Source organism: Dendrobates tinctorius, unplaced genomic scaffold (assembly GCF_039654945.1).
Source record: "Dendrobates tinctorius isolate UK_male_01 unplaced genomic scaffold, ASM3965494v1 ptg000391l, whole genome shotgun sequence".
Lineage (NCBI taxonomy): Eukaryota > Metazoa > Chordata > Amphibia > Anura > Dendrobatidae > Dendrobates > Dendrobates tinctorius.
In genome coordinates, this window is record NW_027362057.1 from 281,482 (window position 1) to 300,612 (window position 19,131).

The 19,131-nt window shown below is 43.2% G+C and overlaps 1 protein-coding gene across 2 annotated transcripts in view; it reads right to left on the minus strand.

Annotated features, from left to right (window-relative positions):
* The window catches only part of DIPK2B (divergent protein kinase domain 2B), a 162,824-nt gene that overhangs the window by 135,254 nt on the left and 8,439 nt on the right, over positions 1-19,131 (minus strand). For both annotated transcript variants that reach the window (XM_073563493.1, XM_073563492.1), the window contains exon 2: positions 6,231-6,495. In XM_073563493.1, the coding sequence (XP_073419594.1) occupies positions 6,231-6,495 (265 nt within the window). The remainder of the gene's footprint in view (positions 1-6,230; positions 6,496-19,131) is intronic.

Below are 19,131 nucleotides of genomic sequence, written 5' to 3' on the forward strand. Positions count from 1 at the left end.
CAATAATGAATATACACTCACTGGCCACTTTATTAGGTACACCTGTCCAACTGTGTGTTAAGACTTAATTTCTAATCAGTCAATCACATGGCGGCAACTCAGTGCATTTAGGCATGTAGACATGGTCAAGACAATCTCCTGCAGTTCAAACCGAGCATCAGTATGGGGAAGAAAGGTGATTTGAGTGCCTTTGAACGTGGCATGATTGTTGGTGCCAGAAGGGCTGGTCTGAGAATTTCAGAAACTGCTGATCTACTGGGATTTTCACGCACAACCATCTCTAGGGTTTACAGAGAATGGTCCGAAAAAGAAAAAAAATCCAGTGAGCGGCAGTTCTGTGGCCGGAAATGCCATGTTGATGCCAGAGGTCAGAGGAGAATGGGCAGACTGGTTCGAGCTGATAGAAAGGCAACAGTGACTCAAATTGCCACCCGTTACAACCAAGGTAGGCAGAAGAGCATCTCTGAACGCACAGTGCGTCGAACTTTGAGGCAGATGGGCTACAGCAGCAGAAGACCACACTGGGTACCACTCCTCTCAGCTAAGAACAGGAAACAGAGGGTACAATTTGCACAAGCTCATCGAAATTGGACAGTAGAAGATTGGAAAAACGTTGCCTGGTCTGATGAGTCTCGATTTCTGCTGCGACATTCGGATGGTAGGGTCAGAATTTGACGTAAACAACATGAAAGCATGGATCCATCCTGCCTTGTATCAACGGTTCAGGCTGGTGGTGGTGGTGTCATGGTGTGGGGAATTTTTTCTGGGCACTCTTTGGGCCCCTTGGTACCAATTGAGCATCGTTGCAACGCCACAGCCTACCTGAGTATTGTTGCTGACCATGTCCATCCCTTTATGACCACAATGTACCCAACATCTGATGGCTACTTTCAGCAGGATAATGCGCCATGTCATAAAGCTCGAATCATCTCAGATTGGTTTCTTGAACATGACAATGAGTTTACTGTACTCAAATGGCCTCCTCAGTCACCAGATCTCAATCCAATAGAGCATCTTTGGGATGTGGTGGAACGGGAGATTCGCATCAGGGATGTGCAGCCGACAAATCTGTGCCAACTGTGTGATGCCATCATGTCAATATGGTCCAAAATCTCTGAGGAATGCTTCCAGCACCTTGTTGAATCTCTGCCACGAAGAATTGAGGCAGTTCTGAAGGCAAAAGTGGGTCCAACCCCTTACTAGCATGGTGTACCTAATAAAGTGGCCAGTGAGTGTATATATATGTTAACAATTGTAGACATTTTTATGAAATAGTCCCTTTAAATGTCCTTTGTTCTCTATCAATGCTGATGCATAAACAGAAAAGTGGTCAGGATTAGCTTTGAACTACGCCAGGTAATTAGGTCCTGATAAGTACCCACACAGGAAACTTGTGTTGAGAACAATCTGAAAGTGATGCTAACATCTGAAGATCTAATAGATTTTTTTTTAAAGTGGACAACCTAGTTTGGGTTTTACCATATGAGATGCACTTGCATCAGGTTTTCCACCAGGACAATGTAAGGCTATGTGCCCACGTAGTTTTTAGGTTGTGTGGATTTTGTTGAAAAATCCGCAGGTAAATCCGCAGGACAAAAGTCCTGCAGTTTATCTGCGGATTAGGCTGTGGTTTTGCCCTGCGGTTTCACACCTCATAATGATAAGGTGTGAAACCGCAGCAGAAACCGCACAAAGAATTGACATGCTGTGGATTGTAACCCGCAGTAAATCCGTGCGGAAAAATCCGCAGCATGTGCACTTCTTTTTTTTTTCCATAGGAAATAAAGGTAGTGTACAACGCAGCAGAATCTGCTGCGGACCCGCAGGGCTAAATCCGCTGCGGATCCACAGCAGAATCTGCATCGTGTGCACATACCCTAATACTGTAGTAGCAAAGTGCATGACATTTTATGAAAGCTCAATTAAAATCTGCAGCATATCAATTTATGCTGCAGGTTTTTACAATAAATTCAATGCTTTGCAACTAGTGATGAGCGAGCGTACTCGGAAAAAATGCTTGAGTCGCTGCAGCTGCATGTCACCCTTACAAATAGGCAATCCTTGCATGTGTTGTGGCTGTAGAACGGCCACGAGACATGGAGAGGCTTGTGCATTTTTTTCGAGCACGTTGAAAATATTTGATTAGGACACTAGCATCCTTAGATAACATCTTATCAGAGAATGCTCGCTCGTCACTATTTGCAATGCACAAGATTGCATCCATGGCACATCTAACGCAAAATCTGCATTTATCAAATTTGACCATAACTCATGCTGCTTTTATAGATTTCGACATATATTCTTTCCAATGCATTTAGAAGAGGTACCCTCTATTCATTTAATTAAAAAAAATGGATATGAATTTTGCTAAAGGGTGAGAAGAGTAAAAATGTAAATATTTCTTATATGTCAATTAGAGTAATAGAGAAGGGCAATTTGTGGTACTTGTCTTTAGGATAAGTTAGTAAGTTCAGACGTGTGGTGATCGAATATTGGGCACTCCCACCTATCAGCTGTTATTAGTGTAAAACAGGGACAGGGTTGTAGTCATGTCAGCACAATCCGTACTTACTGTGCTGTCAGCTGCTTCTTCCCTGCTGTGTCCCCCGTTCTTCCTTTCGCTCAAAAGACAGGAGGCAGAGTCCAAAGCAACTTTAAACATAACAGATTTATTCTCTTTGTAGGATAGGTGAGAGAGTGTAACCAACAGGGATGGGGGGTGACCCACTTCTTGCCGCTGACAGACACGAGACTGAGACAAGGGTTGTATTCAACAGGTCCGTCTTTATTGGCTGCCTCACTGACGATCACCGCAATTCTCCACAGGAAATTCACACTTCTTTTATTCACAGACCCGGGTACCTTCACTTCTTACTTACATCGTCATGTCATCCTTTGTGGCTCTTCTCACTGTGGCTGCCCTAGGCCTATCCACCACAGCACTTCACCATTCCAAGTACGCCGTCCGCTTGGTACCTTCAGACCGCCTACGTCTGCGGCTACTGTCCTTTGGGCCACCCCCTGTGACCGTCTCAACTGTCAGTTCCTCTGTGGAGCCTTTCTAGCGTCTCTCTCTTTACAGCAGATCCTCCTTACTAGTGAGCTTCCCTGGCTGACTGGACTTTCCAGATCCTTCCCTCAACCTCTCATACTCCCAGTCCTGGTAGCTCCACCCACTATCACCTGACAGTTTCTTTGACCAATGGCAGTTACACAGTCAAACTCCTACACTCCCCACTGCCCTCTAATGGTCAAACTACAACACAGCACCCCTTTCTCTTTATCTCAGCGCTTTTGTACCTACACTGCGCTACCCCTCTGCCTCTTCCTACAGGCAGATCTATCTGTCAGTTCAACCTCCCTAAATCTTCACGACACAGCACATCCATAACACTTCCAGCACACTTGTCACAGTAACAGCAATGCATATTCTTCGTATTTCCCTAACTTCTTCTGCTTCACAGGAATAGGCCACAAAGATATAACGGGACGAGGAGCCCGGTGAAAACACCACTTGTATTTATCTCCCTGGAACTGACTTCAGCCCAGACACGGAAATATTATCTACTGGGTCGTCCTCCCCTTACGGTTATCCTGCCTGCGCACTTTCACGGTGGCCCACTACTTCTTCTGTACCCAAACGTCTTATGTACCCAAACTTCTTAACTACGCTGCTGTGGATACTGTGCGCTTAACTCTTCTCTTCTTCCTTAATACTCCCACTCTTTCTTAGAATGGCTGGGCTTCTACTTCAGAACCTTACGTGATAGCTGAGCAGCCCAGGCCGGAGGCTACCTGAGCAGCACACAAGGGTCTGCCCCTGACTGAATATATACAGGAAATCTCTCACTTATTCCCCAGCTACCCCTCCTAGAATTAACCTCTAAGTGTCCCACAACTAAACCTTCCTATGCAGTGTTCTCAGTGCCCCAATGTAGTGGCCCTTTTCTTAACTGCACTGTCCCTAGCTTACATAGATTAGCAATAAACATGAAAACACGTCACAATGAAATATATAGCAATTACGTACAGATCAATATAAATAGCAGCATGAACATTTAAAGGGGCTAAGCCCTAACCCCCTTACATTAGCTCCAGTGGTGGCTAGATATAAGTGTGGCGCCCCTGAGGCTCAGTCACCACAGAGGTACTGCACCTTCCTCTCTCCTAATGTGTGGTGCCCCACCATCCAGGTAAGTTAGAGGCTCCTGACCACGCTCCAACACTCGCACCCCACACAATAGAGTAGTTCAGCACAACCACATTGCGGCTCCTTGCTTAGAGAGAAGCAGAGCACCTTTGGTGGTTCCCTGCTTGAAACACTAGACGTGCTGGGAGGTGGGTGGAGTTCAGAATATATATATATTCAGGGGGATGGTTTAGGATGACAGGTTAGTCTGCGGAGGGTGAATTGTGCAGACGTGGGGAAGGAGCGCTGAGATAGAGCTGAGAGGAAGAGCTCATCTCTGGTGAGAGCGCATGAACTGGAGCCTGGTCTCCACGGTAGTATGGATACTAACCGTCCTGCAACAGACACCAGAGGAGTAGGAGGCTGTAAATGCCCTACTCCCACCTAAGACTTGAGGGCACAACAGCAGCTTGGATAGTGAGCCAGGACTCAGGAGAGAGGAGTCCCCGAGAGAGGCTACAGCTGTCTGCCATGCAAGTGAGGTTCTTGGGAACATCTGACAGGAGGAACTCCAGAGTACCACGGTACTGGAGATCTTCACACTTAAAGGCGCTATAGAGGAGACGTTCAGGAAAGGCACATAAGTTGGCGGAGTGTGGAAGGGAGCATTCCATCTTGCCTGGAGGTTGACTGAGTCCCTGACCTGGAGGACACGGCACAGAAGCGGGCACTACAGACTGTGAGTAAAGCTTTGGAACTACATGCCCTAGTGTCCTCCATTCCTTCCTGCGTCCGGCCGGCACACCGCCACATCCCCTGCGCCAGACACTACATCACCTAAGTGTCTCCACATCTACACTGCCCTGGGACAACAGCCCTGCCTGTAGAGGGCTATACCATCATTGTTGCACCACACCATCTGTCCCGGAGGATCTGCATGCAGCGTCGGCTTAACACCTCCCTTGCCGAACACCACAGGTGGCGTCACAAACTATTACATCCAAACCATTACATTCCCCCATTACTTGGGCGCCCAGGTCCACGGTCCGGGTCACCGCTGCTGTGACTCATCCCACTGATACCGGCCCGGTACCGAGTACCCCACAGCCCTGGGAGGGCGACCCATAAGCATTGCAAGAAGATGAACAGAACAGCTCTGTTCAGAATAGTGGCCGCTGCTGAGAACTGCAAATCACCTTTACTATATAGATGAATTCATTGATTGACAGGACTCCGGGCCACCATCTAAATCAATGGTACCTGGTGGCTAGATGACAGTTCTGCAATTCATTTACCTTCTGGTGTCCCCAGGCTGGTGCAACATCTTCTGTGTGACGTTAAGCACAGAGGATGTTGCACCAGCCCTGACTAATCGAAAGCTGCAGTGCGGATGCTGGAAAGTAAGAGATTTGCAGGACTCCTGTCTAGTCATTAGGTACCATTGGCCTGGATGCTAGACTGGAATCGCACAAATCGATCAGCTCCTCTTTTCTTCTCTACCTTTAAATAGAAGCGGATCTGCAGTTTTTGGAATCTACAGCTACACATCAAACTGAGTTGTGCTGTTTAGTTCCTTTCAATGTTTACATGAGGCATTGAGGGAGCTGATCAGTGGGAGTGCCGGGTGTTCAATTATGACAGATTTTTGATATTGATGATCTACACAAAAGATAAATAATAATCTTGTGTTTATATAGCGCCAACATATTCCGCAGCGCTTTACAGTTTGCACTCATTATCATCGCTGTCCCGATGGGGATCACAATCTAAATTCCCTATCAGTATGTCTTTGGAGTGTGGAAGGAAATCGGAGAACCCGGAGGAAACCCACGTAAACACGGGTAGAACATACAAACTCTTTGTTTAATATCTTATTGATGTAAACCTCTTTAAAGATCAATAATTTTCCCCCAATGCCACTCCAGCCTATATCCATAAATGAGATTTAACCTGTAGATATTTCTTATAGATGACAGTAAACCCTGGCTTTCCACCAATGAGAAGAGCTTGTCCATTAACAGATGCATATTATGTAATGTCTGTAAACACAGTTTTCGAATATTAAATCATACTGTACCATTTTAGTTTAGATAACACTCACTTGTACTAAATCTGGAGTAAGACGCTTAGCTGTCATCCACTTCTTAAACCTCTCTGTTCTCCTTAGGATTCCTTCAATGCTGCAGGATTTCCTCTTGGTAAAATTAATGCAGATCCTCTGATCGCCCAAGTCATGTTGCCTTTTAGTAGATAACCGAGAAATCTCAACAGGTCTCCAGCTTTCTCCATCATCGCTATAATTTCCTTCATAACTACGAAGATCTGGAAGGGGAAGCTGCAGATGTGGAATCAGCCAGTTCTGTAACCTTGAACGACAAAACATGGGTAATGTTTTTCAGACTGGAAATGTATTTGAAACTACAAGAACATAGATTTAAATGTGCTTGCTTGTAGAGGTTTATGTATATATCTTTCAATGTATTCCATCCATACAAAAATATATTGCTAATCTGAGACATTTTAAAAGTTCTACTGCACCATAATAATCCATGGTACGCCAGGTATACTACGAAAAAGATGAGGAGGAATGCACTATGCCTGCTTGCTATAGGAATGTCTTGAACTAACTAGTACTTTGCATTATTTTGTACTTATGCACTGTATACCATACCACAAGAATGCAGGTAATAAAGCTTTTTAAATTCATCCATATTTTAGATTTGACCAATTATCCATCTTATATAAATTTCTTCAAACTTTACATCATGAAGGGTAGAGGTCTCCCTTCTCTGCCATAATTTTTGAAGGTTTTAAATTTGCAGAACGATTGCAAGGCAATTGTGATCTTTCATCAGTTTTAGTTTGTTAACCCCTTAAGCCCCCAGGGTGGTTTGCACGTTCATGACCGGGCCAATTTTTACAATTCTGACCACTGTCCCTTTATGAGGTAATAACTCTGAAATGCTTCCATGGATCCCGGTTATTCTGACATTGTTTTCTCGTGACATATTGTACTTAATGTTAGTGGTAAAATTTCACTTAAATAACTTGCGTTTATTTGTGAAAAAAATGGAAATTTGGCGAAAATTTTGAAAATTTTGCAATTTTCCAACGTTTAATTTTTATGCCCTTAAATCACAGAGATATGGCACACAAAAAACTTGATAAGTAACATTTCCCACATGTTTACTTTACATCAGCACAATTTTGGAACCAAAACTTTTTTTTGTTAGGAAGTTATAAGAGTTAAAAATTGACCAGCGATTGCAACACCATTTTATTTTTATGGACCACATCACATTTGCAGCCACTTTGAGGGGTCTATATGATAGAAAATACCAAAAAGTGACACCATTCTAAAAACTGCACCCCTTAAGATGCTCAAAACCACATTCAAGAAGTTTATTAACCCTTTAGGTGCGTCACAGGAATTTTTTGAATATTTAAAAAAAAATGAACATTTAACTTTTTTTCACAAAAAAATAATTCAGGTTCAATTTTTTTATTTTACCAAGGGTAACAGGAGAAATTGGACTGCAGAATTTATTGTGCAATTTGTCCTGAGTACGCTGATACCTGATATGTGGGTGGAACCACTGTTTCGGCGCATGGCTGAGCTCAGAAGGGAAGGAGCGCCGTTTGACTTTTTCAATGCAAAATTGGCTGGAATTCAGATCGGAAGCCATGTCACGTTTGGAGAGCCCCTGATGTACCTAAACAGTGGAAACCCCCCACAAGTAACCCCATTTCGGAAACTAGACCCCCCAAGGAACTTAACTAGATATGTGGTGAGAACTTTGAACCCACAAGGGCTTCACAGAAGGATATAACGTACAGCCGTACAATTAAAAAAATTATATTTTTTCCAAAAAAATGATCTTTTCACCCCCATTTTCTATTTTCCCAAGGGTAACAGGATGCTAAAAGTTATTGTGCAATTTGTCCTGAGTACGCTGATACCCCACATGTGGGGGTAAACTACTATTTGGGCGCATGGCAGAGCTCGGAAGGGAAGCAGCGCCATTTGACGTTTTTGGCTGGAATTGAGATCGGACACCATGTCGCGATTGGAAAACCCCTGATGTACCAAAACAGTGGAAACCCCCCACAAATGACACCATTTTGGAAACTAGACCCCCCAAGGAACTTATCTAGATGTGTGGTGAGCACTTTGATCCCTCCAGTGCTTCACAGAAGTTTATAACGCCCGGGCGTGAAAATAAAAAATTAGTATTTTTTCCACAAACATGATCTTTTAGTCACCAATTTTTTTATTTTCCCAAGGGTAACAGGAGAAATTGGACCCCAAAAGTTGTTGTCCAATTTGTCCTGAGTACGCTGATACCCCATATGTGGGGGCAAAACTACTGTATGGGCACACGTCGGGTCTTGGAAGGGAAGTACTGACGTTTTGGATTGCAGACTTTGATGGAATGGTCTGCGGGTGTCATGTTTCTTTTGGAGAGCCCCTAATGTACGTAAACAGTGGAAACCCCCCACAAATGACCCCATTTTGGAAACTAGACCCCCCACGGAACTTATCTAGATGTGTGGTGAGCACTTTGAATCCCCAAGTGCTTCACAGAAGTTTATAACGCCCGGGCGTGAAAATAAAAAAATCATTTTTTTCCACAAGAATGATATTTTTGCCCCCAATTTTTTATTTTCCTGAGGGTAACAGGAGAAATTGGACCCCAAAAGTTGTTTTGCAATGTCCTGAGTAGGCTGATACCCCATATGTGGGGGCAAAACACTGTTTGGGCGCATGGCAGAGCTTGGATGGGAAGGTCCACCATTTGACTTTTTCAACTCAGAATTGGCTGGAATTGAGATCAGATGCCATGTTGCATTTAGAGAGCACCTGATGTGCTCAAACAGTGGAAACCCTCAATTCTAACTCCAACCCTAACCCCAACACACCCCTAACCCTAATCTCAGCCCTAACCCTAGTTCTAACCCTAGCCCTAACCCTAATGGGAAAATGGAAATAAATACATTTTCTTTTAATTTTATTATTTTTCCCTAACTAAGGGGGTGATAACGGGGGGTTTGATTTACTATTTATGGCGGTTTTTATGTTTGGCAGCTGTCAAACGCTAAAAGACGCTTTTTATTGTAAAAATAGTTTTTGCATCACCACATATTGAGAGCTATAATTTTTCCGTATTTTGACCCATCGAGTCATGTGAGGTCTTATTTTTTGCGGGACAAGTTGATGTTTTTATTGGTACCATTTTCGGGCACGTGACATTTTTTGATCGCTTTTTATTCCGATTTTTGGGACGCAGAATGAACAAAAACCAGCGTTTCATGAATTTCTTTTGGGGGGGTGCGTTTACACCGTTCCGCGTGCAATAAAATTGATAAAGCCCTTTTATTCTTTGGGTCAGTACGGTTATAGAGATACCTCAATTAGGTCTTTTTTTATGTTTTGTCGGGTTTTATGCAAAGAAAACTATTTTATATAAAAAATAATTATTTTTGCATCGCTTTATTCTGCGAGCTATAACTTTTTTATTTTTTCGCTGATGATGCTGTGTGGCGGCTCGTTTTTTGCGGGACAAGATGACATTTTCAGCGGTACTATGGATATTTATATGCGTCTTTTTGATCACGCGTTATTGCACTTTTTGTTCGGCGGTATGATAATAAATCATTATTTTTTGCTTCGTTTTTTATTTTTATTTTTTAAGAGGTTCGCTAAAGGGGTAACTAATGTTACAGTTTTATAGGGCAGGTTGTTACGGACGCAGCGATACCTAATATGTGTACTTTTATTGTTGTTTTTTTTATTTCCAAAAAATGAATTTATTGGGGGAATATTTTTTTTTCTAATTTATTTGGCGATTTTTTTAAAATTGTTTTAACACTTTTTTTTTTAACTTTGTTACATTGTCCCAGGTGGGACATCACTGTCCTGTGACAGATCGCTGATCTGTCACATCACAGGCAGTGCAGCAGGCTTCCTCGTGCCTGCGCTTTGCAGGCACTGAGGAAGTCGGCTCCCTGCATGCCCCCGAAGGTCCCCATCGCCATCTTGGATTCGGGGGCCTGCAGGGAAGGAGCCCCCCGCAGCAGCGCTGCACATTGCGCTGCCGTGGGGGGCTCAGGGAAGCACGGAGGGAGCCCCCTCCCTGCCGATGCTTCCCTTTAACCCCCGGTACACCGCGATCGTGTTTGATCGCGGTGTGCAAGGGGTTAACGTGTCGGGGGCGGTCCGTGACCGCCCCTGACACATTGTGCAGGGTGTCAGCTGTGATAATCAGCTGACACCCGGCCGCGATCAGCGGCACTCACCACGTGGGTGCCGCTGATCGCTATGACGTACTATCCCGTCCCTGGGAATTAAGTCCCAGGGCACAAGGACGGGATAGTATGTCATATGGGATTAAGGGGTTAAATTGGCCACCTCATGAAATAGAGGCTGCAGAGCTAGGTAAAACTAATTTTTATTTTTTAATTTCTCAACTCTATTGTGGAGATATGTTAGTTTGTAAGGTTAAATTTTATTATAAACCCAACTGGGCGTACCTAGAGATTTTTCTCTGGGGGGACATACTTCGTCCCCTGCATGACATTGACCAATAATAAGCAGGACGCATCTGGCAGATCAAAAAAGAACACATCTTGATGTCAGCCCTGATCTCTGCAATTATCGTGCTGTATAGATTAGAGCTACAAACACTTCCAGATCTACTTTTATTATTGATGAGCGAGCATACTCGGTAATGCTCGTTACTTGCCCGAGCCTCGTTGTACTCGCGGTGCTTGGTGAGCTCTGAACATTTCCAGGATTGTTCGGCGGGAGTTGGGTCCCTGCCATGAATGTTTGGTGCTCTTTAGAGAGCCAATCAACATGCAGGGTTGTCTGCCACGCACTGTAATGCCGCAGCCATGTTGGCTGTGGCATTACAGTTATTGGCTTGCTGTGCAGCGTCATCAGGTCTATATCAGACTTGGCGCCGCCCAGCTCGACCAAGTGAGTTCCGGAATCACCAGTGTAGGGAGAGTTGCTGCAGCGATAGGGACAAAATAGGTGGGGTATCAATGCGGGTATACCATTGTTGAATCCACAAATCCAGCGAAATCAACATTCCTTCTAAGGACTAATTACGGGGTATAAAGATTGCAGTGCTAGGTAGGCAGGGAGTGTATGTGGGCATATACATATCAGTGCAAGGCATGCAGGCACTGTATGTGGGTATATAGATATCACTGCTAGTCAGGCAGGCATTGTATGTAGCATACTTCATTGCATACATCAAGAGGGTCCATTCCATTACTGTGTTCTGCTGCTGCCTATTACATTTATTGACCGTAAATACATAGCCCCAGGTATCAGTGGCCAGGAATAATTTTTTTTGCATCTTAATCCTGATTATTTTGTTCAAAAGCAATCCAGAGCACACTTTTTTTCTCCATTTGCTTGTTGACACTGCAGAATTCAGCCAGATCCTTTTCATAGTCCAGCGTGAAAATCCAGCAATCTTAAACTGGCTTGCATGTCCCAGCGACCACATCTGAGTGCGCAGAAAATTCTGTCATTTTTGTGGTACTCTTAATTTTTTTTGGAGTGTCTTATACAATTTCTTTTTTCTTTGTTTATACAATTTCTTGACACCATTTTGCTGCCAAAAAAATATTTAGCTGCCAAAAAAATATTTAGCTACAGGGCAGATATTTTCCACGTGGTTTTGTCCGCCACACAGATCGCATATCATTGCGGTCAAAATTGTGCCATTTCAGGCCTTCATAGAATTGTTTTTGTTGTGTCTTAGCCTACTTATTGACATAATTTTACTGGCCAAGAAAAAAAAAATACAGGCCAGAAATTTGAAAGTGTGGTATCTCTGTCACACGCCTCATCTATCTGTGGACTAAAAATTCTGACATTTGAGGCCTCCTTTGAACTGTTTTTGTTGTGTGTTACCCTAGTTCTTGACACTATTTTCCTGTAATAAATAAAAATACAGACCACATATTTTACAGTGTGGTATCTCCGTCACACACCTCATCTATCTGTGGGCTAAACATTTTGGCATTTCAGGCCTTCATTGAACTGTTTTTGCTGTGTGCTACCCTAGTTAGTGACACTATTTTGTTGAAAAAAAATACAGGCCACATATTTTACATTGTATTATCTCCGTCACATGCCTCATCTATCTGTGGGCTACAAATTATGACATTTGAGGCCTCCATTCAACTGTTTTTGCTGTGTGTTACCCTAGTTATTGACACTATTTTCCTGTAAAAAAAAATAAAAATACAGGCCACATATTTTACAGTGTGGTATCTCCGTCACATACCTCATCTATCTGTGGGCTAAAAATTGTGGCATTTCAGGCCTACATTGAACTGTCTTTGCTGTGTGCTACCCTAGTTAGTGACACTATTTTGTTGAAAAAAATACAGGCCACATATTTTACATTGTATTATCTCCGTCACATGCCTCATCTATCTGTGGGCTACAAATTATGACATTTGAGGCCTCCATTCAACTGTTTTTGCTGTGTGTTACCCTAGTTATTGACACTATTTTCCTGTAAAAAAAAATAAAAATACAGGCCACATATTTTACAGTGTGGTATCTCCGTCACATACCTCATCTATCTGTGGGCTAAAAATTGTGGCATTTCAGGCCTACATTGAACTGTCTTTGCTGTGTGCTACCCTAGTTAGTGACACTATTTTGCTGTAAAAAAATACAGGCCACATACTTTACAGTGTAGTGTCTCTGTCACATGCTTCATCTATCTGTGGGCTACAAACTGTGGCATGTGAGGCCCCCATTCAACTGTTTTTGCGGTGTGTTACCTAGTTCTTGACACTATTTTCCTGTAAAACAATAAAAATTCAGGCCACATATTTGGCCTGTTTTTTTGAACAAATGCAAAAAAAGTGCTGTATATAAGTAGAGTGACAGACAGCAAAAGAAATGGAATACCGGCCTAAAATGCCCAAACTTAGAGCACTCAGATATGTGAGCTGGCACAGAGATACCACACTGACAAATATGTGGCCTGTATTTTTTTCTTTGTTATGCTAAATAGTGCTTTATATAACTAGAGTGACACACAGGAAAACACTGGAATAGCGGCCTAAAATGGCAAAACTTGGACTGCGCAGATATATAAGGCCTGGCATGGAGATACCACACTGACAAATATGTGGCCTGTTTTTTTTTCAAAAAAAGGCAAAATAGTGCTGTATATAACTAGAGTGACAGGCAGCAAAAAAAATGGAATCGAGGCCTAAAATGCCCAAATTTTTAGCACACGGATGGATGAGGTGTGTCACAGATATACCACACTGTAAAATATGTGGCCTGTGTGTATTTTTTTTTGGATTTAGCAAAATCGTGTCAAGAAATTGTGTAAGACACTCAAAAAAAAATTCTACTCTACCGTACCAAATAAAAATGAAAGATTTCTCTGCGCACTTAAAAGTGATTTTTGGGACCCCTTTAAAATTGCTTAATTTTCCCGCTATGCTAGGAAAAGGATCTGGCTGTATTGTGTAGTGTCAAAAAGAAATGGAGAAAAAAAAAGGGCTCTTGATTGCTTTGCAATAAAATAATCTCTATTAACCTGGCAAAAAATTTTTCCAGCCAATTAGACCTGGGACTAGGTATATACGGTCAATATATCCTATAGGTAGCAGCAGCAGACAGTAAGGGAAAAGACCTGCTTGATGCATGCAATGATATCTATATACACACATACAGTGCCTGCAGGCCTTGCACTGATATGTATAGCGCGACGTACAATCTCCTGCCTACCTAACACTGCAACCTATATACTCCGGAATTAGTCCTTAGGGCAGAGACACACTAGCGTATTTCTCCTGCGATAATCGCATTGCACTGAACGGACTGGCCGACACCTCTGCTGACCTGAGCATGACAGCATAATGGATTACTATGCAGCTGTCAAGCTCAGGTCAGCTCAGGTTAGGAGAGAAGACAGCCAGTGCGAGTTTTACAATGCGATTCTCGGAAGAAAAATACGCCAGTGTGTCTCTGCCCTAAGAAAGACTGTTGGTTTAGCTGGTGTGATGCAGTGACCATTGTGACAGCTAGGGGGCGCTGTATGGGCTCCCCAGGTCAAGCATACAGGCAGTCCCTCTGTGGTGATGCAGAAACAGTGACTGGCAGGATTGTGAATGGCTGATATATGTCACAGGGATGGATGCTCCCTGAGATGCAACCCGGAGTGTTTTATTATTAGTGCACGTGAGCACTAAGATAACGGTTAGTGCACCTGGGTCCGGGTTGCGGGTGGCTATGAGAGATGGGAGGGTCAGGCTACCCATATGACCTCACCTTTGGGTGATGGTGCTGGCTGTACCCCTGTTTTCCTTCAGAAACTGCAGGTATATTCGGGACCTGCCGTAAGGTCATGACCAGGTGACCAGCCATGTGATCCATACCTCACCTGGGGGTGGGGTTACAGCTACATATTGAAGGTGTGTTTAGCACATGAGGGAGTGTTGGGAGTCTGGATTGTGTACAGACTTCCATGTGTACAGGTGGGACACTACAGAGTTATCTGTGACCTGGGAGGTAGAAGGCCTCCTGTGTGTGTAGCTCCAGGCCAACCCTGCTTGCTGGATATCGCACAGCCTGGGAAAGCGGTGCTGGCTTTCCTGAACCAGAGGAATGAGGTCTGTGAGATACCTCCAGAGTGGACGGTTGGATAACCGTGAGTGGTGCTGACCCTGGTCAGTAAGAGACTGTACTTTCCTATGGAACTGAGTGTTTAACAGACATTGCCCTGGCCTGTATGTGAAGAGGGTCTGAGGGAGCAAAGCCCTGTTTATGGACATTATTATTTTTATGTTGCCAGACCTAAAGGCTGACAACTCTGTGTTTGTGTTGCTGGGGATATGGAGCAATAAACCAAGAAGAACTTTTAAGGAAATTGAGTCTTCCTGTATGTTATAGCGCTGCCAAGCAGGCGTTCCCCAACACACTCAATGAGCGCTACCTTACACTGGATTTGAGTATTTAAGGATGGTGGACCCCACACTGACTAATAAATCCCCAATTCTGATCCTCTCTCGGCAGCTGCTCTCCCTACACTATCTAAAATCAGGAGCTGAATGCGCCGAGCAGGGCGGCGTCTGGTCTCATACTACTGATGATGCTGTGCGGCCAGCCAATCACTGCAAGACCACAACAAAGATGGCTGTGGCGTTACAGTGCCTGGCAGACAATCCCTGCATGGTGATTGGGTCTCTGAAGACCGCCAAAAAACCCAGTATTGACATACCATCTGAGTGGATTTAAATCGCGGAATTCTGAGGGTTTCTACCTCATTCTCTTCTGGTTACTTAAATGGACATATGCCGTTATACTCCTTGACCTCCTGAAGAACCTTTATCTAGACGGGGAAATGTTTTGAGGCGCAATATGTGGAAGCATAAGTACACTATATAACCACTGGGCCTGCGCTGTAATTAAATCACACCTTGATTGGATTATTTTTTCCATCATATTATCAACATGGCTGACTTTAGGAATCTACTTATTGATGGGGGTACCAGAAGTAATATATCAGTACAGTACTAACCACCACATATAGACGGAAACAATATTAACCCCTTTCTGACATCAGACGTACTATCCCGTCCATGGGACCCGGGCCCCTATGCCCATGGACGGGATAGTACGTCTAGCGCAATCAGCGGCACTCACGTGGTGAGCGCCGCTGATCGCGGCCGGGTGGCAGCTGATTATCACAGCTGACACCCGGCACAATGTGTCAGGGGCAGTCACGGACCTCCCCGACACGTTAACCCCTTGCACACCACGATCAAACACGATCGCGGTGTACCGGGGGTTAAAGGGAAGCATCGGAAGGGAGGGGGCTCCCTCCGTGCTTCCCTGAGCCCCACACAGCAGAGCAATGTGCAGCGCTGCTGCGGGGGGTTCCTTCCCAGCAGGCCCCCGAATCCAAGATGGCGACGGGGGCCTTCGGGGTCCTGCAGGGAGCTGACTTCCTCAGTGCCTGCAAAGCACAGGCATGAGGAAGTCTGCAGCAGTGCCTGTGACAGATCGCTGATCTGTCACAGTGACCTGTGATGTGACAGATCAGCGATCTGTCACAGGACAGTGATGTCCCACCTGGGACTATGTAAGAAAGTTAAAAAAAAAAAAAAAAGTTAAAATAATTTTAAAAAAAATCGCCAAATAAATTGTAAAAAAAATAAATATTCCCCCAATAAATCCATTTTTTGGAAATAAAAAAAACCAAAACAATAAAAGTACACATATTAGGTATTGCCGCGTCCGTAACGACCTGCCCTATAAAACTGTCCCATTAGTTAACCCCTTTAGTGAACCCCTTAAAAAATAAAAATAAAAAACGAAGCAAAAAATAATGATTTATTATCATACCGCCAAACAAAAAGTGCAATAACGCGCGATCAAAAAGACGCATATAAATATCCATGGTACCGCTGAAAACATCATCTTGTCCCGCAATAAACGAGCCACCATACAGCATCATCAGCAAAAGAATAAAAAAGTTATAGCTCGCAGAATAAAGCAATGCAAAAATAATTATTTTTTATGTAAAATAGTTTTCATTGCATAAAACCGACAAAACATAAAAAAACGACCTAAATGAGGTATCGCTGTAACCATACTGACCCGAAGAATAAAACCGCTTTATCAATTTTACTGCACGCAGAACGGTGTAAACGCACCCCCCCCAAAAGAAATTCATGAAATGCTGGTTTTTGCTCATTCTGAGTCCCAAAAATCGGAATAAAAAGCGATAAAAAAAGTCACGTGCCTGAAAATGGTACCAATAAAAACGTCAACTCGTCCTGCAAAAATTAAGACCTCAAATGACTCGGTGGGTCAAAATACAGAAAAATTATAGCTCTCAATGTGTGGTGATACAAAAACTATTTTTACAATAAAAAGCGTATTTTAGCGTATGAGTTGAAAAAGTCAAATGTTGCTCCTTCCCTTCCAAGCTCTGCCATGCTCCCAAACAGTGTTTTACCCCCACATGTAGGATATCAGCCTACTAAGGACAAATTGCAAAACAACTTTTGGGGTCCAATTTCTCCTGTTACCCTCAGGAAAATAAAAAATTGGGGGCAAAAATATCATTTTTGTGGAAAAAATGATTTTTTTATTTTCACGCCTGGGCATTATAAACTTCTGTGAAGCACTTGAGGGTTCAAAGTGCTCACCACACATCTCGATAAGCTCCGTGGGGGGTCTAGTGTCCAAAATGGGGACACTTGTGGGGAGTTTCAATAGTTTAGGTACATCAGGGGCTCTCCAAACGCACATGACACCCGCAGACCATTCCATCAAAGTCTGCATTCCAAAATGTCACTACTTCCCTTCCGAGCCCCGACGTATGCCCATACAATAGTTTTCTCCCACATATGGGGTATCAGTGTACTCAGGACAAATTGGACAGCAACTTTTGGGGTCCAATTTCTCCTGTTACCCTTGGGAAAATAAAAAAATTGGGGACTAATTGATCATGTTTGTGGAAAAAATATGATTTTTTTATTTTCATGCCCGGGCATTATAAACTTCTGTGAAGCATTTAGGGGTTCAAAGTGCTCACCACACATCTAGATAGGTTCCTTAGGGGGTCTAGTTTCCAAAATGGGGTCATTTGTGGGAGGTTTCCACTGTTTAGGTACATTAGGGGCTCTCCAAAGGCAACATGACACCCGCAGACCATTCCATCAAAGTCTGCATTCCAAAACCTCACTACTTCCCTTCCGAGCCCCGACGTGTGCCCATACAGTAGTTTACTCCCACATATGGGGTATCAGCGTACTCAGGACAAATTGGACAACAACTTTTGGGGTCCAATTTCTCCTTGTACCCTTGGGAAAATAAAAAAATTGGTGACTAAAAGATCATGTTTGAGGAAAAAAATATACATTTTTTATATTTTCACGACCGGGCGTTATAAACTTCTGTGAAGCACTGGGGGTTCAAAGTGCTCACCACACATCTAGATAAGTTCCTTGGGGGGTCTAGTTTCCAAAATGGTGTTATTTGTGGGGGGTTTCCACTGTTTTGGTACATCAGGGGTTTTCCAATCGCGACATGGTGTCCGATCTCAATTCCAGCCAAAAACATCAAATGGCGCTGCTTCCCTTCCAAGCACTGCCATGCGCCCAAATAGTGGTTTACCCCCACATGTGGGGTATCAGCGTACTCAGGACAAATTGCACAATAACTTTTAGGGTCCTGTTACCCTTGGAAAAATAAAAATTGGGGGTGAAAAGATCATTTTTGTGGAAAAAATACGATTTTTTAATTGCACCGCTGTACGTTATAAACTTCTGTGAAGCCCTTGTGGGTTCAAAGTTCTCACCACATATCTAGATAAGTTCCTCAGGTATCAGCGTATTCAGGACAAATTGCACAATAACTTTTGCAGTCCAATTTCTCCTGTTACCCTTGGTAAAATAAAAAAAATTGAACCTGAAGTAATTTTTTTGTGAAAAAAAGTTAGATATTCATTTTTTTTAAATATTCAAAAAATTCCTGTGACGCACCTAAAGGGTTAATAAACTTCTTGAATGTGGTTTTGAGCACCTTGAGGGGTGCAGTTTTTAGAATGATGTCACTTTTGGGTATTTTCTATCATATAGACCCCTCAAAGTGGCTTCAAATGTGATGTGGTTTTTAAAAATAAAATGGTGTTGCAAAAATGAGAAATCGCTGGTCAATTTTTAACCCTTATAACTTCCTAACAAAAAAAATTTTGGTTCCAAAATTGTACTGATGTAAAGTAAACATGTGGGAAATGTTACCTATCAAGTTTTTTGTGTGCCGTATCTCTGTGATTTAAGGGCATAAAAATTCAAAGTTGGAAAATTGCGAAATTTTCAAAATTTTCGCCAAATTTCCATTTTTTTCACAAATAAACGCAAGTTATTTGAATGAAATTTTACCACTATCATGAAGTACAATATGTCATGAGAAAACAAAGTCAGAATCACTGGGATCCATG